General features: G+C 31.8%; 1 protein-coding gene across 9 annotated transcripts; it reads left to right on the top strand.

The window, feature by feature from the left end:
* Positions 1 to 14465: 14465 nt before the first annotated feature.
* On the top strand, positions 14466 to 23368 carry LOC122849287 (protein MTSS 2). Of its 9 annotated transcripts, none has more exons than XM_044147963.1 (9): positions 14721 to 14867; positions 15042 to 15122; positions 15555 to 15695; positions 16166 to 16386; positions 16534 to 17227; positions 17628 to 17765; positions 17918 to 18538; positions 20379 to 20791; positions 21010 to 23368. In XM_044147963.1, exons 3-9 carry the CDS (start codon positions 15624 to 15626, stop codon positions 21656 to 21658), a joined length of 2808 nt encoding a protein of 935 aa, XP_044003898.1. In that variant the 5' UTR covers positions 14721 to 14867; positions 15042 to 15122; positions 15555 to 15623; the 3' UTR covers positions 21659 to 23368. The 9 variants fall into 9 exon arrangements, with proteins under 9 accessions (XP_044003899.1, XP_044003904.1, XP_044003902.1 ...); XM_044147966.1 differs by having other exon boundaries at positions 14721 to 14937; XM_044147964.1 differs by having other exon boundaries at positions 14466 to 15122.
* Positions 23369 to 25466: the final 2098 nt, after the last annotated feature.

The raw sequence follows: 25466 nt of genomic DNA, 5'->3' as shown, positions 1-25466 counted from the left end.
AACACAGCTCTCATTTTTACTTTTGCAAGCTAGAGTCAACATCGATATAAATACATAGTATAAATACATAATAACAATGGTCATAAGTAATGATACGCGAGGTCGTTGAGTTATTTGAGTAAAACGATTGAAAAATGTTCTATTGTTCAATATGAAAAATGGATTCGACATTTCACGAATTTAATTGTTTTTCCCTATATAATTGATTCTACGCATTCTCTTATACTATCATTTTCTTCGTCATATATTAAATTAGATGCCCCGATAATAGCTCCAATATTCATTATGAGTTTTAATGAAAAATCAATTATCTAATGTAATAAATTGTGTTGACATTTACAATGGGGACATGGGTTTATGGTGTCATTCATATGTATTTATATCAATGCTGACTCTAGCTTGCAAAAGTAAAAAATGAGCTCTCTTGTCATGAAATAAATTTAACATAGAACTGCTCAAACATAGAGCTGTGAGTCAGTTATTAACCGGTTAACCCGGTTAATAACAGGCAGTTAGAAATTTTTCCGTTTTTAAACCGAAAAAAGGAGGAGCCTGCGCTCTAAATTGTATAAAATTTGCCCTGTGAATACGGGTGCAGTGATGATATAGATAGGCACCTGTATTGAGATTTTGTGCCTTTGTAGTTCTTCAAACAACCGTACGTCGCTAGCGCCATAAGTGAGCCGTAAGTGAGACGGAACTGAGCCGAGACGACCATCGAACACAGCTAATGAGTTCGTCTTGAATATATTAAAGTATGCCAATATGGAAAAAGATGTCAACTTGGCAAATAGGTTTCCCAGATCGATATAATACGTTCCTCATAGAAAACAACAGGGAAAATATATTTGTGATATTGAGTAATGTTAAATTATCTGTGTGATTATAATCTCGTAATAACTGTATTTATTTTTTTTTTTTTGCAAGCTAATGGAACTTTTTCCTGGCATTGCCTGGCATTCCATGATGTTCCTTAGAACCTGTCAAAACCCTCCTACCCCACATATCATGTGATGGTGTATTATCTCATTTTTTTATAATAATTTTTGAGATTATTTAAATAAAATATATACAATCATTAGTCGTTGATTGTGTCCAATAAATATTAATAAATTCATGAAATTACATATTATGTTGACATATTGCTTTTGGGCGCAAAATATGTGTACAATGGTGAATTAGGCAAAATGGCGTCAGTAAAATAGTTTAAAAAGTAAAATGTAGAGGCGCTTTTAATGTATGATACATGGCGTATGATAATGGAGATGTATGATACTGTATGATACAGTGTATGATACTGCTGTATGATACACCGGTATCATACCTACCCAACACTGGACGGAACTGAGCCGAGACGACCATCGAACACAGCTACTCTTGTCTCCGATTCTCCTGCAGTCCAATTCACAGGGCAAAATGAATTTTACACTTTAGGGCTTTTTTTATCTGACGGCGGCGCTTATTTGGACATTTTAAAACGAGACAACATTTTTTCTGTTTTTTCTTTTCGCACTCTATGTTTCTGAAGTCATCCGGCAAGAGGTCTCTAGTGTCAATAACTCATAAAAATCCATCATACTTTACTAATTGTAAAAACTATTCAAAACCTCTTTATTTTTTCTAGATTTTGTCTCATTTTATGTCTGATAGTTTTTTCATGATGTCATATTGCGATTGGAGATATTGGTATTATAATGGATTTTTTGACAAAAATTGCATTTCATAAGAGGCATGTTAAAGTTGTCATTAAAATTAATGCTTAATTACCAAAAAATCACATAGAATGTATTAGTATTTCAAAAATCTACTGTATGAATTTCATTTCTTTCTCATATTCCGAAAAAAATCGTCCAAATCCCTTAAACAACTTCTTGTCAAACCTCTATGCTGATTGTAATTCATGACTAGAGAGCTCATTTTTTCTGTGTTACGTTGGAGTTCACATCGATCATATGTCTATGATTATGAGTTATAACATACGTATGTCTATTGTGAATAATTGGAGTGATTAGAGCCCTACTGACGCAAGCTCGAAAATAAAATTTGAAAAAAATGATGAAATAGTATAAGAGAAAGCAATATTAGTATGAACATCGAAAAAAAACTTGTTTTGGTATCCTAGCATTATTAATATATTTATTAATTTTTTTTCTTTTGTAGAAAGACAATTTATAATTTGTTTCATTGCATTATTTTGAAAATTGTAAGCTCCCTAAAATAACCTAAATAAAGTTCTGTCATCTAACGTATCAAATGGATTGGATACTTTACTAATCATATTATTTCTTCTCATATTATAAATACGTAATATTTTATGTTTATCTTCTTCTTCTTGTTCTTCTACATTATTCAAGAGGGCTTCAACAATAGCAAACACATGATAAACCAAGTGCAATAACAGATTAAGCACAACTTTGTTGTTTATAAATGGTCGTATATGGTATACATGCATGATCGATGTGAACTCTAACGTAACCAAGAAGACTAGAAAAAAAAAGGCCCTAAAGTGTAAAATTTATTTTGCCCTGTGAATTGAACTGCAGCACCAGTATTCAGCACCCGTATTCAGAGGATGTTCTCATTAGGGCGTTTTTTTTCCGATGGTGGCGTTTGTGAAGCTTTTCTATGTGAAATCTATATAAAAAAAATTTTGTCAAGCGCCATCAGCGGAAAAAAAAAGCCCTAATGAGAACAATTTTGCCCCGTGAATACGGATGCAGTACACTCTGTGAGGGTGCGAACCATATATTTAAAGGCATGTGGCCACTAGCATAGTTTTTCGACCAAGTTCTATGCCATAGCACTTGTGTCACTATATCTAACTAGAAATTTACTAGAAAATGGCCGCTGAGGACTATGTTGAAAAAATGCTGCATGCAGCATTTTCAGCATAGAACCGCTAACTTCACACTAGTTTTTTTTGATACAGCCAACATTAAAAAAATACAACAACAATGGTGAGCGTTGTTAATAAATTTCTTTGTTTATATTTACACATGTATAGTACATATATATAATGATTGACTGTCAAAATATCAAATTGTCAACAAACAAAAAAGGTTATATTTTTATTTATATCTTTTATGTGTTTGTAAGCAAGTTGGTACAGCTGAAACAATTTCAAGAAACGATTAAAACGCCGCCCTATAGCCGTCATATGTGAACTTTTCCTTCCATAACGCTATGGCAGAGAACTTGGTCGAAAAACTATGCTAGTGGCCACAAGCCTTAACACTACTAGTAGTATTAAATATATGGTGCGAACTCATGGGACCGCTAAAGTTAGCGGCAATATGGCCGATTTCAATATGGCGGCCAATATGGCTGCTGTTTCCAATATGGCGGTGGTAAATACCGTGGTTTAAGCACTTTTTGTTGACTTCCGTGACTCTAATTGTACTGTTCGACTCAGATGAACAGTCAAAATTTGAGTCACGAAAGTCGACAAAAAGTGCTCGAACCACGGAATTTACAAACTGCGTATGCTCTGATCATGGAGGTGAATAAGGAGTGTAAGCTTTGATTTTTTACTGTGTTAAAGCATAGGCTGTCACTGAAGCCTAAATTTCGGAGTAAGTCAGTTCGAAAAACTACCAGCTGCAGCGCTGACATCGACCATTGACCAAAAAGAGAGATAGAACAAAATATTCTTATTCACTCTAGCCTGTACAATTATGTTTACCTTTTTTGACCATTCAGGTGCAGTTTAATTATTAATATGATATGACTTTATTAATTAAATTTTCCACTGAATTCTAATTTTTTATTTTTCGATAAAGTTAAAGGACATCTTACAGCTACTCAAATTGTTAGACAAAGATGTCATTTTTTGAGAATCTTTTTATAATTTCTTGAATTGAAACGAAATATTAAATTTAATGTGGTTTTAATTACACCCTTTTAGCGATTAAATAAAATAATAAATCAATAAAATGTCATACATAAGTTTCAGGATAGAATTAATTTTGTTTGTTCAGAATAAAATATGATCTCTTATAGTGTACAGTTATTCTTACTTTTATTTGATAATACGTTATTTATATTATTTTATAAATTTTCATTTTCTCGCAGTTTAATTGATTTATTTATTTAAACTTGGCTATTTTTGTGAGCATTTGTGTCTCTTCTCTTCTTGATGATAAATAAATATCATTATAACGATTGCAAAGAGTAATGGATGCATTCCTTTAATAAAAAATTTTTTTTCGTTTTGCAATTTCGCCCTGTAATACCGGCCAAAATTTTATAGGAAAAAGCTGTTTCGTGTAGTGGCAGTACTGGCACATGACATTATTTTTTTTGGCTTCCAATTATTAGATGGATAACTGTTCAATGTTTATATCAAACTGAAATAAATAGAAAATTTGCTTGTTGTGATTGTTTGTTATTGTCACATAGCTCATACCACACATTATCGTAAACTGTAAAGCCTGGAATATTGCATAGAGAAATTTATCACTTTTGTCGTTTTTTCTGTTTTTAGTTTTTAGTCGGTATTACAGGGCGAAATTGCAAAACGAAAAAAAATTTTTTATTAAAGGAATGCACCCATTCATACGCTAACACACAAGTTCTAAAAAAACAATTAATCTATTAATTAGTTAAATTCAATCCATTTATTGTAAAATATTTGTGATTAAAGTAGATTAAATCTGACATTAACCGTATTTGCGCTACAAACAACACAAAAAGTAAACAAACAGTAAGTAAAATAATACACGTGATACTGTCGTTCGCGTTCGATTCCAGCGCCCTCATTTACTCCGAAATGTCGGCTTCAGTAAAAAAGCAAAGCTTACACTCCTTATTCACCTCCATGGCTCTGATGCACCGCCATATTGAAAACAGCAGCCATATTGGCCACCATATTGAAATCGGCCATATTGCCGGTAACTTTAGCGGTCCCATGAGTTCACATCCTCAAGGCTTTTTTTCACCACTAACGGCGCTTGTAAATCTTTTGTATGTAAAATCTATATAAAAAAAATTTTACAAGCGCCATCAACGGTAAAAAAACCCTTAAATTGTATGAAATTTGTCCTGTGAATACGGGTGCAAGAGTACGTTCCAAAACCTTCGTTCGGTTCGGTATATCAAGATGACGGATTTCAGTGTTTTTTTTTGCAATAACAAGTTAATAACTTACACTTATTATTGACTAGAATAAGAAATAACGAACTAATATTATTCTCCTTTTTCTTCTAAAAATACATCAACTGAAACTAAAGCGGTGTCTCCAAACAATAGAAATGCTTGCAAGATCTTTTAGCAAGATCTTTCATCAGTAGATAATTACTAGAATTTTGGTGGTAGTAAGCCTTTAAAAGCCTTGCAAGACTATCGCAGTTCAATTCACAGGATAAAATAAATTTTACACTTTAAGACCTTTTTTTCGATGGTGGCGCTTGAAAAACTTCTTGTCAAATCTCTATGCTAAATGTAATTCATAACTAGAAAGCTCATTTTTTCTGTGTTACCAAGAAGACTAGAAATACAGGAGGACTTACTCCCTATCTCACCTGTATATGAAAACCGTATCGCTATGTGATGGCCGCATAATCGAGGAGCGCTAGTAGTACCTCGGTAACGTGCGCGACTTGTATCGCTTTTTTTTACAATGCACATAATACAAACATACTCTGGCAAACTCTAAATAGAGCATTATACAGCTCTCAGGATTTTTCTTTTTCTAAGATACATTTGTCATAATTAATAAATTGAAAAGCTATTGGCAAATGATTCCTAGGAAAGGGTGTTGCCAAATAAATTAATTAGTAGTTTCTTCGCATATTTTCTTTCAATTAATTAGTAATTTTTATAAAAATCCTGAGAGCTGTATAATGCTCTATTTAGAGTTTGCCAGAGTATGTTTGTATTATGTGCATTAATAAAAGTCACTTTACGTCCTAACACTACTAACGCTCCTATTATGCGGCCATCACATGCTAGCGATACATTTTCATATACGGAAGAGAAGGAGTAATCACCTAATCTTTGTTGCACAGAAAAAATGAGCTCTCTAGTCATGAATTACATTTAGCATAGAGGCTTGACAAGAAGTTTCTCAAGCGCCATCATCGAAAAAAAGGCCTTAAAGTGTAAAATTTATTTTATCCTGTGAATTGGACTGCGATAGTCTTGCAAGGCTTTTAAAGACTTACTACCACCAAAATTCTAGTAATTATCTAGTGATGAAAGATCTTGCAAGCATTTCTATAGCTTGGAGACACCGCTTTAGTGTCAGTTGATGTATTTTTAGAAGAGAAAGGAAGAAAGTTATTAACTTGTTATTATTGCAAAAAAAAACACTGAAATCCGTCATCTTGATATACCGAACCGAACGAAGGTTCTAGAACGTACTCCTGCACCCGTATTCACAGGGCAAATTTCATACAATTTAGGGCTTTTTTTTGCCGTTGGAGGCGCTTGTAAAATTTTTTTTATATAGATTTTACTTACAAAAGATTTACAAGTGCCGTGAGTGGTGAAAAAAAGCTTTGAGGATGCGAACTCATGGGGCCGCTAACGTTAGCGGCAATAGCTGTGTTCGATGGTCGTCTCGGCTCAGTTCCGTCTCACTTACGGCTCACTTATGGCGCTAGCGACGTACGGTTGTTTGAAGAACTACAAAGGCACAAAATCTCAATACAGGTGCTTATCTATATCATCACTGTATTAATGCCCCAATAAATATTGTTTATTTACTTTATGCAAACAGTGTCATCATAATAATCTATTACAATAAATTAATAAATATATAATCAACATGAATATAGATAATACAATTCAGGTAAGAGCAAATAGTAAATGAAAGAAATAGAAATAAAAATAAAAATTTTAGGGATGATATAAATAGGCACCTGTATTGAGATTTTGTGCCTTCGTAGTTCTTCAAACAACCGTACGTCGCTAGCGCCATAAGTGAGCGTATTCAGATTACAATTTAGAGTGGCTTGTAGAGCATATGACTAGCGCCATCGTGAACTGAGCCGTGACGACCATCGGAACTGAGCCGAGACGACCATCGAACACAGCTATGGCCGATTTCAATATAGCGGCCAATTTCAATATGGCTGCTGTTTTCAATCATATATTTAATACTACTATATTGCGCATCGCCTATGCTTTCCCATAAGTGGAACGCTGGTTCCTCAAACGGTGCAGACAATCTCTCTGTCGCAGTCCTTGGAAGATTTAGGCAATGACAAGAGTGGGGATTCAGCAGAACTCGGCGTACATGCATGCGCAATGAATTTGTGTGCGTATCATTTCTGTGTTTAAATATGTGATGCATATAATATTACTATTAACATGTTTCCTTATTTTTAAAATATTCTTTTAAAATATTGATAAATAAACGTAATTAATAAAAATGAATTCGGTCAGACTATTGTTTATTTATACACAGCCATGGTAGAAATATACAGGTAGGTCCATGCGCATACGTTTGTTTAAGCCAATAAGAAGTGCTGACCACCGGTTGTCATATTGGCTAAAGTGGCGCGACTTTATTTAAATCATAAATTAAAATACATATTAAAGATAGAAGATTGAAATCAAAAAATTAAAAGATAGAAGATTAAAATTTAATAGAAGATTGAAATAATAAAAATACATAAACAAATGATTAATTATGAAAAAAATAAAAAATAAAATACATATTAAGCTTTGTTACATATTTTTTTTAACTTATTTTTCTTTTTTTTTTATTTATTATCTTCTATAATTTGCTCATTAAAAACTGAGTCAAATGTACGTACAAGTATGTACCAAACATTGTATTGCATCCAGTGCAATATTTATATTGTTCTTTTTATCCAAATTTCTAGTTTGTTAACTAAACATGTAAAAATTTCTTTTATTTTATCTAATTGTTTTTTGTGAAAAAGTAAAAGTTCAATTTCTAATTGTTTTGCAACATCTATAAATACGTAGAATTATCAAATAATATTTTTAAAGTTTTTATTTATGATTAACAATGATTAATGTAACTTTTAAGCATGCCATACATAAATAATTAACAGTACAATAATAATAATATGACAGACACACAGATTTACACACATGCAAACAAAATGGCCGCCAATGGTCTGCGCAGTAGATTTTTATTTTCGTCCGAGGGATGGACATACCTGTATATTTCTACCATGTACACAGCTAATCTCTCGTATGAGGAAACCTGCAGTCCGATTCACAGGGCAAATTTTTTACAATTTAGGGCTTTTTTTTGCCGCTGATGGCGCTTGTAAAAATTTTTTTTATATAGATTTTACATACAAAAGCTTCACAAGCCCCGTGAGTGGTGAAAAAAAGCCCTAAATTGTAATGCCCTGTGAATTGGACTGCTGTATATGTGTTGAGCTATTTCGAGTTCTGCCAAATCCCCACTCTTAACATTGCTTAAATCTTCCAAGGACTGCGACAGAGAGATGTTTTCAATATGGCGGTGGCAAATTCCGTGGTTAGAGCACTTTTTGTCGACTTCCGTGACTCTAATTGTACTGTTCATCTGAGTCGAAGGGCTTAAACTCACGAGTCGTGTTGGGTTTGTATAAAACCGCGGTATCATACCGGTCGTAAACCTCGGTATAATACCGGTATAATACCGCATAGGTTTCATACTTTCATACCGCGTTAGTAACGCCATCTGTAGAACTTTTCGTATATCGGGTCACACACCATTTTTAATTCTTCATAATTTGAATTTAAAAATATCATTCTTTTAACTATAGCATAATAGTAATAATCTTCATCCTTTTCTCAGACATTTGTCAGTAGTAATAAATTTATTGAATATATTAAAAGCTATTGACTAATGTCTAAGGAAAGGATGTGGCTTACCTGTTAATTTCTTTGGCTCAATTAATTTTTTATAAATCAACATGTGGCAACATCCTTTCCTTAGTTATTTTTTCCATAGTTTTTTGATTATTTATTTATATAGAAACCTATTGGAAAAATGTCTGTGGAAAGAATGTTGTTTACATGTTAATTCATAAAGTATTAATTTAGCCAAAGAAATTAATACGTAGGCAACTTCCTTTCTTTAGCTACCATTTCTCCAATAGCTTTTTATTAATTGAAATAAATAAATGGTCATAGGAAAAATGGTAGCTAAGGAAAGGAAGTTGCCGCATGTTAATTTATACGAAATTAATTTTGCCAAAGAAATAACCATGCAGGCAACATCCTTTCCTTAGCTAATATTTTTCCTATAGCTTTTTATTTATTTAAAATAATAAACAGCTATAAGAAAAATATTAGCTAAGGAAAGGATGTTGCCTGCATGTTAATTTCTTTGGCAAAATTAATTTCGTATAAATTAACATGTGACAACTTCCTTTCCTCAGCTACCATTTTTCCTATAGCTTTTTATTTATTAAAATCAATAAAATGCTATGGGAAAAATATTTGCTAAGAAATGGATGTTGCCTGCATGTTTATTTCTTTGGCAGAATTAATTTCGTATAAATTAACATGTGACAACTTCCTTTCCTTAGCTACCATTTTTCCTATAGCTTTTTATTTATTCAAATTAACAAAAAGCTATAGGAAAAATGGTAGCTAAGGAAAGGATGTTAATTACTTTGGCTGAATTAATTCTTTAAAAATTAACAGGGAAGCTACATCCATTTCTTAGCCATTTGTCAATAGCTTATTATCTGTTCAAATAAATTGGAATACATTACTGTTGTTGTTTTTATAATCAAATATTGTTCATATTATTTGTTTATTCTGTAATACATCTATTAATATATCAACAAAAAATTTGACAGTCGAGAGTTTTATGCTGGTATGGTAGACAATTTTGATGCCAGAGGGGGCGTTCCTGAGTTTCATACTTTCATACTGGTTTTATACCGTTTTAATACTTTCATACCGGTATGAAAGTATTAAACCCAAAAATCGACCATTTACCCAACACTGACGACACGCAAAAAGTTTGTGTTTTTAATGGCTGCCATGATTCTAAACATGGCGCCTCCGTGATTTAATCCACCCGCTCGACAATGTCGAGCGGGTAAATTCACACGCGCGTTTAAATCACTAGAAATTACTATATATTACCAAAATATTACTGAAAAATGTAGTTGTGTGTAGTGTATCTCAGTGTATCTAGTGTTCAAAGCTTGGATCACGGAGGCGCCATGTTTAAAATTCCGGCAGCCATGTTTAGAATTATGGCAGCCATGTAAAAACGCAAACTTTTTGCGTGTCGTGAGTTTGGATGCGAACTCACGACAAGCTAAAATTTCCGCTTGTAAACATGGCGGTCAATGGCGGCTACAAAAATAACCAAATTCACTAAATTTATTGCGAATCCGTGATTTTAGAACAAGCTTGGCGGTGTCAAGCTTGTTCTGCAGTCACGGAGAGACACCATGGATTTGCAGTAAATTTAGTAAATTTAGTGATAATTTAGTGAATTTAGTTATAATTCGGTTATTTTTGCAGCCGCCATTGGCCGCCATGTTTACAAGCGGAAATCTTAGCTTGTCGTGAGTTTGAGCCCTCAAACTCACGACAAGCAACATTTCGCTTGTAAACATGGCCGCTGTTCCTACGGACCTACTGGGTATGCGCGAATCCGTGATTTCAGTATGAGCTGTGCTATTGTCACGGTTCAAAAAATAAATAAATATAACCTTATTAAAATCTCAATATTGATGTTTTGATTAAATTTTGGAGTATTTTTTAAATTCTTTTTTAATTGAACACTTTTGCTCAAGGTTTTGTTTATATATTTTTTTGTGTAATGTGGTGTCATGCCCAAATGTTTTTATAATTATTTGGTTCTTATTTTTGTAACACAACTGACAGCTGACTATTTACACTGCATATCAACACAGTGCCTCCGTGATTTAAGGTAGATTCCAAGTCCCATCGCCGTACCAATATTTATGCCACAAAGGGCCCGTATATCAGTGTTGGGTAAATGGTCGATTTTTGGGTTTAATACTTTCATACCGGTATGAAAGTATGAAAGTATGAAACTCAGGAACGCCCCCTATGGCATCAAAATTGTCTACCATACCAGCATAAATCTCTCGAATGTCAAATTTTTTGTTGATATATTAATAGATGTATTACAGAATAAACAAATAATATGAACAATATTTGATTATAAAAACAACAACAGTAATGTATTTTAATTTATTTGAACAGATAATAAGCTATTGACAAATGGCTAAGAAACGGATGTAGCTTCCCTGTTAATTTCTAAAGAATTAATTCAGTCAAAGTAATTAACATCCTTTCCTTAGCTACCATTTGTCCCATAGCTTTTTATTATAATTTGAATAAATAAATGGTCATAGGAAAAATGGTAGCTAAGGAAAGGAAGTTGTCACATGTTAATTCATACGAAATTAATTTTGCCAAAGAAATTAACATGCAGGCAACATCCTTTCCTTAGCTACCGTTTTTTTCTATGACCATTTATTTATTTAAATAAATAAAAAGCTATAGGGAAAATGGTAGCTAAGGAAAGGAAGTTGTCACATGTTAATTTTTACGAAATTGATTTTGCCAAAGAAATAAACATGCAGGCAACATCCTTTCCTTAGCTAATATTTTTCCCATAGCTTTTTATTTATTTAAATAAATAAATGGTCATAGGAAAAATGGTAGCTAAGGAAAGGAAGTTGTCACATGTTAATTTATACGAAATTAATTTTGCCAGAGAAATTAACATGCAGGCAACATCCTTTCCTTGGATAATATTTTTCCCATAGCTCTTTATTTATTTAAATAAATAAATGGTCATAGGAAAAATGGTAGCTAAGGAAAGGAAGTTGTCACATGTTAATTCATACGAAATTAATTTTGACAAAGAAATTAACATGCAGGCAACATCCTTTCCTCAGCTACCATTTTTCCTATGACCATTTTTTTATTTAAATAAATAAAGAGCTATGGGAAAAATATTATCCAAGGAAAGGATGTTGCCTGCATGTTAATTTCTCTGGCAAAATTAATTTTGTATAAATTAACATGTGACAACTTCCTTTCCTTAGCTACCATTTTCCCTATAGCTTTTTATTTGTTTAAATTAATAAAAAGCTATGGGAAAAGTATTAGCTACGGAAAGGATGTTGCCTGCGTATTAATTTCTTTGGCTAAATTAATATTTTATGAATTAACATGTAAACAACATTCTGTCCATAGACATTTTTCCAATAGGTTTTTACATAAATAAAAAAATAAAAAACTATGGAAAAAATAACTAAGGAAGGGTGTTGCCACATATTGATTTATAAAGAATTAATTGAGCCAAAGAAATTAACAGGTAAGCCACATCCTTTCCTTAGACATTTGTCAATAGTTTTTAATATATTCAATAAATTTATTACTACTGACAAAAGTCTGAGAAAAGGATGAAGATTATTACTATTATGCTATAATTAAAGGAATGATATTCTTAAATTTAAATTATGAGCAATTCAAAATGGTGTGTGACGTAATATACGAAAAATTCCTACAGATGGCGCTACTAACGTGGTATGAAAGTATGAAAGTATGAAACCTCCGCGGTATAATACCGGTATTATACCGAGGTTTACGACCGGTATGATACCGCGGTATTATACAAACCCAACACTGCCGTATATTAATAACGCTATTTTTTATTCCCCGTATCCTGAAATTTTTGTGGCGCCACTGATGAAAAAACCAAGTTCTTTAGTAGTATGTGTGTGCGCGGCAACACACTAGCAAACAAAGTTTACGTCGTACGCCAAAACCATGCTTGTGTTCATGTCTGTGTGCCGCGCATCTAGCAAAATTTCGAAGTTTAAAAGTTAAATATTTATTAAAAGAAAAAGAAGAAAAAATTGAAATAATTATCAAAATTTCGTCTTGTCCAGGGCTACAATCTGATAGTAAATGTACAGTTTTGAATCAACACAAAAAAAAGTTATTTGTAAAAACATGAGGTAACGCGTATACCTTAGGTGTGTTCGTTCACTTTTCACACCGAGCGTATGCACGGAGCGTATGCAAGGAAGCGCTAGCGTTTTGCGGTCATTTGAAGAAACTGTAGTAACTAAAATTTACTATTTATTTTTTGCTATTCGTTTTTTCCAGTTCTTTCGCTCTCTTTCATTATTATTAATTGGTAATTTGTTCTTGCGTCTGAGAAAAAATTATTAAATTAACAAAATAAACACAATGACTGAAAATAACGAATTTTTAGTAAATTTTAGTTACTAAAGTTTCTTCAAATGACCGCAAAACTCTAGCGCTTCCTTGCATACGCTCCGTGCATACGCTCGGTGTGAATAGTGAACGAACACACCTCTTGTGTGTTAAAGTTGTCAACTTTGACAGTAAATATCTCGAAAAAAGCAAACAAGAAAAAATTCAAAAAAATTCACAATATAGATAATTATTTCATTTAGAAAATAAGCCGAGAAAATCGAAAGTCTACCAGAAATTCAGATATTCGGAATCAACCTTAAATCACAAGTTCGACAGTGTGTCGAACTTGTGACTTATCTCACGGATTTGCGCATGCTCAGATCGCTCAGAATTATGTCGGCCATGTTTACAAGCGAAATGTTGCTTGTCGTGAGTTTGAGCCAAGAAGACTAGAAATACAGCAGTCCAATTCACAGGGCATTACAATTTAGGGCTTTTTTCCTCTACTGGTGGCGCTTGTAGAGCTTTTGTATGTGAAATCTATATAAAAAAAATTTGACAAGCGCCATTACCGGCAAAAAAAAGCCCTAAATTGTAAAAAATTTGCCCTGTGAATTGGACTGCGGGAGGACGAACTTGCCTCAAAAAACCGTATCGCTATACGGTCGCCGCATAATTGAGGGGCGCTAGTAGTAACACGGTAACGTGCGCGACTTGTATCGCTTTTTTTTTACAATGCGCACAATACAAACATACTCTGACAAACACTAATAGAGCATTATACACATGATGTTTGTTAGAGTATGTTTGTATTGTGCACGATATAAGTCGCGCACGTATTACTACTAGCGCCCCTCAATTTTGCGGCGACCATATAGCGATACGGTTTTTATATACAGGCGAGATAGGGAGTAAGTCCTCCTGTATTTCTAGTCTTCTTGAGCTGTGTTCGATGGTCGTCTCGGCTCAGTTCCGTCTCACTTACGGCTCACTTATGGCGCTAGCGACGTACGGTTGTTTGAAGAACTACGAAGGCTCAAAATCTCAATACAGGTGCCTATTTATATCATCCCTAAAATTTTTATTTTTATTTCTATTTCTTTCATTTACTATTTGCTCTTACCTGAATTGTATTATCTATATTCATGTTGATTATATATTTATTAATTTATTGTAATAGATTATTATGATGACACTGTTTGCATAAAGTAAATAAACAATATTTATTGGGGCATTAATACAGTGATGATATAGATAAGCACCTGTATTGAGATTTTGTGCCTTTGTAGTTCTTCAAACAACCGTACGTCGCTAGCGCCATAAGTGAGCCGTAAGTGAGACGGAACTGAGCCGAGACGACCATCGAACACAGCTATAGTTTGAGCCCTGAGCCCTTTGAGCCCTGCACCCGTATTCACAGGGCAAATTTTATACAATTTAGAGCTTTTTTTTGCCACTGATGGCGCTTATAAATTTTTTTTTATATAGATTTTACATATAAAAGCTCCACGAGCGTCACCGGTGGATGAAAAAAGCCCTAAATTGTAATACCCTGTGAATACGGGTGCTGACTCCGCTATATCGCTCAATATCGAAGACCACTGCATAGAGTGTAGTCCACTAATTGCCACTAATAGACATGACAGTCGAGTCATCGAGTGTCGACAGTCGACACATGCATTAAAACACCTTCAAAGCACTTCAAAGAGAGTGTGTTGTGTTGCATGGTTCTGAGTGAAGTTTTTTTATGTCATTTTTCACTTGTTCCTTCTTATTAATATTATCATTATAATATTTGTATGGAAGTCGTTTTCATATACTTACAATTCTTTTTCGAAGGGTTTTTGCAGGACTTTAACAGTGATACTCAAAAAAATGCTTTCATTAATTTTTTTTTACAGTTATGTGCTTACACATGTGCGTAGCTGGTGATTGAGTTGATAAGTCTTTAATTATTTCCAACAAACGGAATACTGAAATAGGTATTCATTTTTTTCGACAATTTAAATTATTTTGAGTTTGACGCAGTTTGACGAGTAAACTGAAAAATAAATCAAAAAAAAAAAAACTGCCTAAAAATTGTAAAATAATTTATTTTTAGAACTTTTGTTTATATTTATATTTTCAATAAAATAGTCAAAAGTTATAGTGTTGTAATTTTTTGATTAAGTAAACTATTCATGTGCAAGTTTTTTCTTTTTTAATCCAAAAAGTTGAAAGTATTCTCTTTTTATTTTTTTGCGATAAAATTGAGTGGCGTCAACTTCTGAGGAAAAGTATATTTCTTGTATTTTTATGATTTAGAAAGTGTTGTCTAACAAAAGACTGGATTAATATCAATTTGATAAGAAATAAGTAAATCATCGTCTGTTCGGTTTTTTTTTCATGTTTTGTTTTTTGTTGAAATCCCATAGGGTAAAGACTCGGTGGTTAAGTCATTTAATACTTAAGGGTGAAAAATAAGCGATAAATTAATCGTAAAGATGGACGTCAATGTTGAAAGAGAGTGCAGCGCTCTGGGTGGACTTTTTCACCAGATCATTAATGATATGAAGGTAAATTTCATTTAAAAAAAAAAAAAATATTCATTGTTTACTTTCTTGCATTAGGAAAAAAAAAACCTCGATGAGCTTGATCTGGTATGGAATTTAAAAAAAACAAAAAAAACAGAATATTCGGTTATTATTTTAAAGCTGTTAAATTCAATAAATATACCTACAGTTTTCAGACACCAAAAAAATAATATTGATTGTCAAGTTGTTGTGAATCAGGAAAAATAAAAAAAAAATTTAAATTGAAAGAAAAATATGTTTTTTTTTTATATTCGATTGTCTTTTATTCTATTAAATTTGAACTTGTTTAACTTTTATTTTGTAGAAACATCTTGGTTTATACAAATGAATAATATTATACCTATACTTTTATACTTTTTTTTGTGGATATGATTTATTGAGCGTAGCGATCTACACAGTTTGCTAAGCCGCGTAATAAAGTTAATTGTTTATCGAATTAAATTTATTTACAGAATGGTGCACCATTGTGGGAAGACTTCATTTCAAAAGCCACGAAATTACATGTATGCTTGAGAGCAGCTATACTGGCTGTATCAGCGTACCTCGAAGCCTTCCAAAAAATTGCAGATGCTGCAACAAATGCACGTGGTGCAACAAAAGAAATTGGTACAGCATTAACTAGAATATGCCTGCGACACAAAGCTGTTGAAACGAGAATGAAATCATTCACGTGGTAATTATTTAAAAATACCTTCTTTCCTCTAAAAAAAAATAGAAGCTATATACTTTGTTTTTTTTTTTTTTTTTTTTGTTTTAAAGTATTTTTTGTTTACAATCAAAAAATTTCTTTATATATTTTTTTATATATGTTTTATTTTAGCACAATAATGGATAGACTTGTAATGCCCCTCCAAGAAAAACTAGAAGACTGGAAAAAAACGTTAATTAATTTGGACAAAGAGCACGCCAAAGAATACAAAAAAGTAAAATCAGAGCTAAAAAAACGTTCAACTGACACACTACGCTTACAAAAAAAAAAAGCCCGTAAAGGAACAATACCCAATCATGGACACAATCAACTATCAAATGTGATACAATCACAAAGTAATCGCATTGATGATTTGGAACTAAATAGATTACTTGAAACATCAACAGCAAGTGTTCATGAAAAACGTATGAGTCTTGAAGAAACTGAAAGAAAAGCAGTACGCGCTGCATTACTTGAAGAACGTGGTCGTTTTTGTCAATTTGCAAAATTTTTGAAACCAGTTTTGGATGAAGAAATATTAATGTTGGTGGAATTAACGCACTTACAAGAAGTATCAGAACAACTTGAACGTCATGTTTCAGCACCATTTGATTTACCAGCTGCATCTGAACAAGTTATAACTGATTTAAAAGGGCGTGATAATATACATTGGACATTGTCAACACCACCATCAAGCCCAAGTCTATCACTTGGATCTAGAAAAAGTTCTATGTGTTCAATAAGCTCACTAACAAGTAGTAGTTCTGAATCATGCAAAAATCAACCGAGCCTATGTGGACATCTTTGTCGCAGATCACTTTCTCAGGTAACAATAAAATATTTACATATTAATCTAAAAATTGAAAGATAATTTCGAACTTTTGCACTGGAAATATCAACATAGATTTTTTTTTGTTATAATTAATAAATAAAAAAAAAAAACATCTCTGTAAAAAGAAAATCTACAGGAACAAGGGAATATTTAATTATGAAATTTATTGTAGTTAAATAGTGAACAATTTTCGTTTATTGAAAAAAAAATTATTTTTGAAAATTTATTTATTTTAGAAGTTTTTTTTTTTTAAATTTTATTTTCCTTATCTTGAATATATTGATGTTTTGTAGTGTAGATATATTCATATATTTTTTTTTGCCATGGCTTCATTATTCGTCTGTCCATATTAGTTGAATGTTGTTTTGGTAGTCGATGTTGTAAATCATTGTAGACAATCTGTACGAGACCAATGAGTATCGCTTGTCCTGGTTCGACAATAGCACTTCGTCATTTTTCAAGGGGTAATTCTCGCGATTCTGGATTTACATCACAAGATACACTTTATAACCAACCAATATCTGAGCACCAGGTAAAAAAAAAAAACCAAGAAATTTAACACATAGTTTTTTGGCATGAAAGCTTGCATTTTGTACTTTATTATTATCAAATAATATATAAATATATCGTATATTTATTTTAAAAATGAAACAATATCATATAATCTTTATATTTAAAATTTAGGTATCGAATGTATCTTTTCAAAGTAGTCAAAGTAATTGTCCAACAAAAACTACAACAAATTCAACATGGCCGGATTTGCAAGAGACAACAATTATCAAAAATCAAAATCAACAAAATACAACAATTAATGAAAGACCCCATACAATATCATCAACATACGAAAAAGGTCATCAACGACCAGCACTCAGTGTTTATACATTTCAAGCACCAGATACTGATTGTTGTCATAGTCAGCCAGCATCACCAGTATCATCACCATCGTCAAACTTACAATTGGCTAGAGTACAATCACATAAGAAAAGTGTAAGTGGTATAAGACCACCAATACCAAGCCGATGCTCAAGTCTTGAAAGAACTATAACTCATGCATCATCGAGTGGAAGTACTAGTAGTATTAAGACTGAAGGACATGGAAGTCGTGGTAAGGCTAAACTTCCAATTCCTGTACATCTTGCCAAAGAATTAGGTAATCATCAGTTAGCCCAACAGCCAATGTATGTTAATATGCATGAATTGGCCAATCTTGCTGCAAACAAAGCTCAAGAAATGCATATACCAGCAGCAGTACCAACATTGTCAACTGCTACCGGTCAACATGCTTCAGGCAGCATCAATGATAAAGTAAATACAAATCTATTTTTATTTTATTATTATTCTATTATTATAAGTGAAATTAAGTAAGTCTTACTAAAATACAAAATCTATGCTAATAGAAATAAAAAAAAATTTTATCTATGTCTAACAATTCATAATTTATTAATAAATAAAGAAGATTTCACCAAATTTCATGAGAATTTAAAAATATTTATTTGATTAGATAAAAAAGTGTCAGGACAAATGAAAAATTTTTAGAATATATAAATTTTAGAATATATTTTGTGAATATATTTATACTTATATATTTGTTAATTATTAAAAAAATTTATCCATTTATATATATATATATATTAGACCTGTCCAAAAAAAAAGAATTTTTTTTTTTTGTACCCTCTTGAGGTTTAAATTTGTTCTTTATGATGACACAAAGAAAAAAAATAAAAAAAATTTTTTTTTAAGATTTTTTTTGAGCCTGCTCATCGGGTTTTTGTATTTCCCACTTGATTAACACGTGCGCGTATGGCTGTATATCTTTGACTTTGCATAACTCAGTCAGTTTTAATCCTAGAGAGTTGATATTAGTCTCATTTTTTAGCTCATGAAAACACCTTTAAATTGTCACTGTACATTTTTTTGTACTGTTAATAGTTTTGTTTCAAGAAAACCTCAAAAATCATGACTTTGCAGGTATATGCAATTTAACTTGTAAACGTATTTTATTATTATTATTAGTAGGATAAGTATTATTACTCGAAAGTATAAAATTGTTGAGCTTGATAGAGAAAAAAATTTTTATGTTAAATAAAATATGTTTAGCAGTTAAATTGCAAATCATGATTTTCAAGCTTTTTTTGAGACGAAAAAACAAAAAAACAGTACAAAAAAATGTACAGTGACAATTTAAGGTTGTTTGTAAATATTTGAGTTTCTACTCGATTTTTTTTTAATTAGGCTTATTTTTTAAATGAAATAATTATCTATCTTGACAATTTATTTCAATTTTTTTTGCCTCGGCTTTTTATAGATAATGAATGTCAAAGTTGACAACTTTTATACACGAGAATAGTGCGAAACAATTTTTTTTTTCTTTAACAGCATATAGTAGATTCGTTGTCTACTCGAAAACTTTTTTTTTTCTATCAAATTGTAGATAAGAAAAAAACGAATATAATTTGAAAAAATAAGTTATGTTTGCCACGGATTTTAAAAGTTATTCAAGTTTTAAAAAAAAAAATATTTGCTTTCTCGCGGTGCGCACAGACGTGACACACACAAGCATATAATGTAGCTGTGTACTGTACTTGCTTGCTAGCAGTTGTGTTAGTGTCTGTCTGTATATGCACGGACACACTTAAAAGCCGGTTTTTGAGACAGAAGCGCAACAAAATTTTGGGTACCCGGGCATGAAATATAGCGTTACGATATACGGGCCCCTCAAACTACAAATATTGGTTCGACGATGTCTTTTACAAACAACCTTAAAGGTATTTTCATGAGCTAAAAAATGAGACTAATATCAACTCTCTAGGATTAAAACTGACTGAGTTATGCAAAGTCAAAGATATACAGCCATACGCGCGCGTGCTAATCAAATGGGAAATACAAAAACCCGATGAGCAGGCTCAAAAAACTTTTATTTGACTTGGCAAAACTAGCCAAAACTGAGAGAGCTAAAACTGAATACCGAAGAGCCGTAGAATGGCATAAACCGTGACCCTCGCCACGGGGGGGGGGGGCGGAGGTACAATCTGAATTTACCTACGTCCAAAAATAAAGAACAAATTTAGACCTCAGGAGGGCACAAAAAGAAATTTTTTTTTTTTTTGGACAGGTCTAATATATATGTATATATATATTTTTGTAGACTGAAACAATAGTACTAGAAAAAGACTGTGGTGGCAGTCAAACTTCCGAATCAAGTATCGAATCAAGTAGTGGCTATGGTAGTCAATCGACATTGCCCAACTCTAGCTCAATACTAAAACAAAATGAATCCACAATTGCTGTTGAATTATCTACAATACCAAGAAAAGGCTCAATGCAACAACAATCCAGGCCAATGCCACCAACACGTCGAACAACACAAATAATTGGTGATAATTTTTCAAACACTGCTGGATCTTTTGTTGGTGTAACTGGAAGTTTACTTGCTGCCACCGATAGCAATCGTACTGATATACCTGCTGTAACTATTTCCGATGAGACTGAGAATCTTCCTCCTCCACCAGCGTTTTTGCTGGAGGGCAATTCTCCAGCTGCAAGTCCAACTTCAAAACGGTAAGCAATCTTGTTTGTTTCATCAATATAGTAATTTTTTTTTTCTCGACTTTTTAAGTTGAAAAAACCATATTAATTCTTTTTTTGTGATTTTTATATTATTTATTCATTTTTTTCTTTTAGAGAAAAGTAGATAAAGTTTAATTTGCCAAAAATTTTGAGTTATTTATTGATTTAAATGAAAAAATAGAATAATGATTTTCAATAAATTTTTGAAGATCCATGTCCGTATCCGAGACTGTACGAACGTTGACGGAGTTACGTCATACACCAGCAAGCCCATCATTTCTTCGTAAATCAGCAAATCAACCCCAGCAATTACCAAATTCAAATACTGGAATATTTACACAAATAACAACACGTTCACAAACATTAAGACGTGTATCAACAACATCAATTGAATCAACATCATCTATATCAGGACAAAATCAAAGTGGTGTTGGCGGTGTTGGTCAAGGATTTATGGCAGTATTAAGTTCAAAATTAATAAATAATTCAAATGTTAATTCACCAACTGGTTGTAGTCCAAAATCAATACGTAAAATCAATACTGACATAACGAATAAAAATCAACGTACATCAACTGGATTATTAGAAACATTGAGTGCTAAATTATCAGCTCAACAACAACAAAGCAAATTGTTACAAAATACATCACCAATTAATAATCCATTACAAGTCATGACAAATCAGCCAATTTGTACATCAAGTAGATCAGCTAGTGTTCGTAGAAAAATGGCAAATCGGATCCCTATTGTTGATCAAAACCAAGTTCGTGGCTCATTGATGGATCAAATACGACGTGGTACATCATTAAAAAAAACAAGTGGCCCCATAAATGATCGATCGGCTCCAAAAATTTACTAAGCACTATCATTTAATTTTTTTTCAACATAATTTATGATTATTATTGTTATTATTATTTTTATTATTCTATAAGCATAATCTGAAAAAATATTATTTTGGGAATAACTAATGTTGATAATTTATGCTTTTCAATATTATTTTTTAATGCAATTTATTCAATTTATTTCTATTTGTTATCCTAAAATATATTACCTAAATGATGATGGTGTCAGACAAAATGAGTTCTCAGTCTTCCCAAAGACAATACTTCATTCCGGATTTTTTTTTTTTTGATATTTCATATTGCATTACAATATTTTCTCCGATACTGTCGAACATTAATTTATTATAGATTTAATTAAAAATAATCTAACTGTTAACGTTTATTTTTTTGGTTTCTTTATGTCTCGTGTACTTTAAATAATTTCATGAATTATATATAAATTTCAAAAAATTGAAAAAAAAAAAATGATTGTCTGTACGGAATGTATGAACAGAATTTATCAAAAAAAGATGACTAAAAACAAACCGCTGATGATAATGTAACTGTGGAAAAATAATAAATACCAAGATGAGAAAAGAAAAACATTTCCTTAACGATGTTAACAATAATTAAAGTATAGTTAGTGGTGAATGAAAAAAAACTAATGAAAATCTTTAGAAATAATATTTAAAAAATTACTAGTAATAACTTAAAATGAAATGATACAGAAAATTTAACAAAAAAATACAGTTGTTAGTTATTAGACCTTAGTTTAGTAGCTTCTGTTTTGATAAACAATAAACATATGTATGATCATCATTGTAATTTGTAATTATTGCGTGGTTTACGCCTCTAATTACGATAATAAAGAAAAAATAAAAATAAACGTTAACAAGAATTAACCTTCATATTGAGGTAAAAGGGGTGATGCCCGTGTGCATGTATGCGTAGATTTCGGTATATTTTTTCTGATGATAAAAAATCATGAGATATAGGGTTACCATATCTCCAGGAAACCAAATCAGAACATTTTCCTCCCACTCCAAAATTTCACCCCCTCCACCCATAAATTTATGTTTCAAGTTGATAATCATAACAATTCATTTATTTTAATTATATGTTATTTATTTATTCGTTTTTTTTTAATTATTCAGTAACTATTCATCACAATTACACGAACGATAAAAAAATTTTTTACAGTAGTCAATTTCTTTGTCTAAATTAATTCATTAAAAATTAATTGGTTAGCAAAATTCTTTCTTTAGGCATTTTTCTTATAGCTTTCAAGTTGTTAAATTAATAATATTTTAAACAAATTAAAAGCTATAGAAAAAATGGCTAAGGAAAGGATGTTGCTCACTAATTAATTTTTGAAGAATTAATTTAGCTAAAGAAATTAATTGGCGAGCCACATTCTTTCCTTAGCCATTCGTCGATAGCTTTTCATTTATTTAAACAAATTAAAAGCCATAGGAAAAATGGCTAGGGAAAGGATGTGGCTTACCTATTAATTTTCAAAGAATTAATTTCGCTAAAGAAATTAATTGGCAAGCCACAAAATTTACAAAAAAATAATTTTACGAAAATAAAAGAAGGGTTGCCTAGGCTATAGAAATTTTTCATCGGGCCCCCTATACTCTATATGACGAAGTACATATACTGCACGCTATCTAAATTTTAATAATTAGAAGTATTCAAGAGTCCATCATAGATAGCGTAAATTCTATATTATATTTATTAAAAAAACTTTATAATAAAAAAAAATTACAAAAATTGTAAACGAGTCTCAAAAATCAGGACATTTAACAAATCAGGACCGTATCAGGACAAGCCGTTCAAAATCAGGACATGTCCTGCTAAATCAGGACGCATGGTAACCCTAATGAGATATATCGACCACAATTAATTTTTATATTTAAGAATAACTTGTTTCGCACTTTTTGAACGAAAATTTTTATTTTTTTTTTAAAATTTTTAATATTTTACTATTTCTTTACTGTTATTTATTTTTTCCAGTTCTTTCGCTTTCTTTCTCCATTATTAATTGGCAATTTGTTCTTGTGTCTTCACGGCGCTACTGGCAATAAAATCCGAAGTCACATGGTGTTTTTGTTTATTTTTATTTTTTTTTCTGTGGTTCAGTTAAAGTATTCCTTCATGTAAAAAAATAATACAACTAAATAATACATTATTTATTTAACAAATAAAATTAAAGCAATACATTTTATTAAAAAAAATATTGAGGAAAAGATGCAGCTAAGGAAAAAATGAAGCTAAGGAATTAATGTGACCAAAGAAATTATGTGGTAAGCAACATTAATTTCATATAGCTTCATTTTTTCCTTGGCCACTGCTTGCCCTTGGTATTTTTTTTATTTATTTAACCAATAAAATTAAAGCAATTCATTGTAATAAATTAAAATACCAAGGGCAAGCAATGGCCAAGGAAAAAATAGAGCTATGAAATTAATGTTGCTTACCACATAATTTCTTTGGTCACATTAATTCCTTAGCTTCATTTTTTCCTTAGCTGCATCTTTTCCTTAATATTTTTTTTAATAAAATGTATTGCTTTAATTTTATTTGTTAAATAAATAATGTATTATTTAGTTGTATTATTTTTTTACATGAAGGAATACTCTAACTGAACCACAGAAAAAAAAATAAAAATAAACAAAAACACCATGTGACTTCGGATTTTATTGCCAGTAGCGCCGTGAAGACACAAGAACAAATTGCCAATTAATAATGGAGAAAGAAAGCGAAAGAACTGGAAAAAATAAACAACAGTAAAGAAATAGTAAATTCAAGTTACTAAAGTTTCCTAAAATGACCGCACGACTCTAGTTCCTTGCCAAGAAGACTATGATGCTATGATGAAACCAGGGGTACGTTCCAAAACCTCGTTCGGTTCAGTATATCAAGATGGCAGCGATTCAAATCAAGTATATGAAAATTTTAAACAGCCCTATAAACTTTTCTATATTAGTGTCAGTTGATGTATTTTTAGTTGAGAGAGGAGAATAATATTAGTTAGTTATTCTTTATTCTAATCAATAATAAATGTAAGTGATTAACTTAGTATTGCGATAAAAAAAATGGCAAAAAAAAACACTGAAATCTGCCATCTTGATATACCGAACCGAACGAAGGTTTTGGAACGTACCCCAAGCAAAGAACCCGGTGAGTGACAGTTCTGAAAAACACCTTGGTGAAAATATTTCTCCGGGATTTCTTTTGAATTTCTCCCAAATTGACCCATGCGGAGAAATAAGTGGAGAAAGGTATCAAAATTTTTTTCCGAATTTTCCCCAAATCGACTTGGGTGAAGAAACGTTCGGAAATATTTTCCCGCGAAAAAATCACGTGCATAAACGTGTGAAAAAAATAATTTTACCGCAAAGAAACTATCTCCGCGTGTCTTTTACGTGGAAAAATTTTTTCCGAATTTCCTTGGTGAAAATATTTCTCCGTGATTTCTCCTGAATTTCTCGGCGATGACTCCAAATTTCTCCGCGATTACTCCGATTTTTTCCCAAATTGACCCATGTGGAGAAATAAATGGAGAAAGGTATCAAAATTTTTTTCCAAATTTTCTCCGACTTGGGTGAAGAAACGTTCGGAAATATTGCTCCCCGAAAAAAACGTGCAGAAACGTGTGAAAAAAATAATTTTACCGTGGAGAAATTATCTTCGCGTGTCTTTGTTGCCGCAAAATTTTTTCCGAATTTTCTCCGAATCGACTTGGTGAAGAAACGTTCGAAAATGTTTCTCCGCGATAACAACACGCGGAGAAACGTGTGAAATAAAAATACAAGCGCAGAGAAATTCTTCCGAAATCAAAGA

This window comes from Aphidius gifuensis, linkage group LG2, assembly GCF_014905175.1.
Source record: "Aphidius gifuensis isolate YNYX2018 linkage group LG2, ASM1490517v1, whole genome shotgun sequence".
NCBI classification, from domain to species: domain Eukaryota; kingdom Metazoa; phylum Arthropoda; class Insecta; order Hymenoptera; family Braconidae; genus Aphidius; species Aphidius gifuensis.
Note: the sequence above shows the minus strand (reverse complement) of the source record. Positions and strands in the feature narration are given on the sequence as shown.

What these genes read in the sequence shown, in the direction of transcription:
- LOC122849287 (XM_044147964.1), top strand. Translation starts at nt 15,624, where the DNA reads ATGGACGTCAATGTTGAAAGAGAGTGCAGCGCTCTGGGTGGACTTTTT. An exon ending in CAGGCAGCATCAATGATAAA is followed by an intron (nt 18,539 to 20,378) that starts GTAAATACAAAT and finishes ATATTTTTGTAG; the next exon opens with ACTGAAACAATAGTACTAGA. An exon ending in GCAAGTCCAACTTCAAAACG is followed by an intron (nt 20,792 to 21,009) that starts GTAAGCAATCTT and finishes AAATTTTTGAAG; the next exon opens with ATCCATGTCCGTATCCGAGA.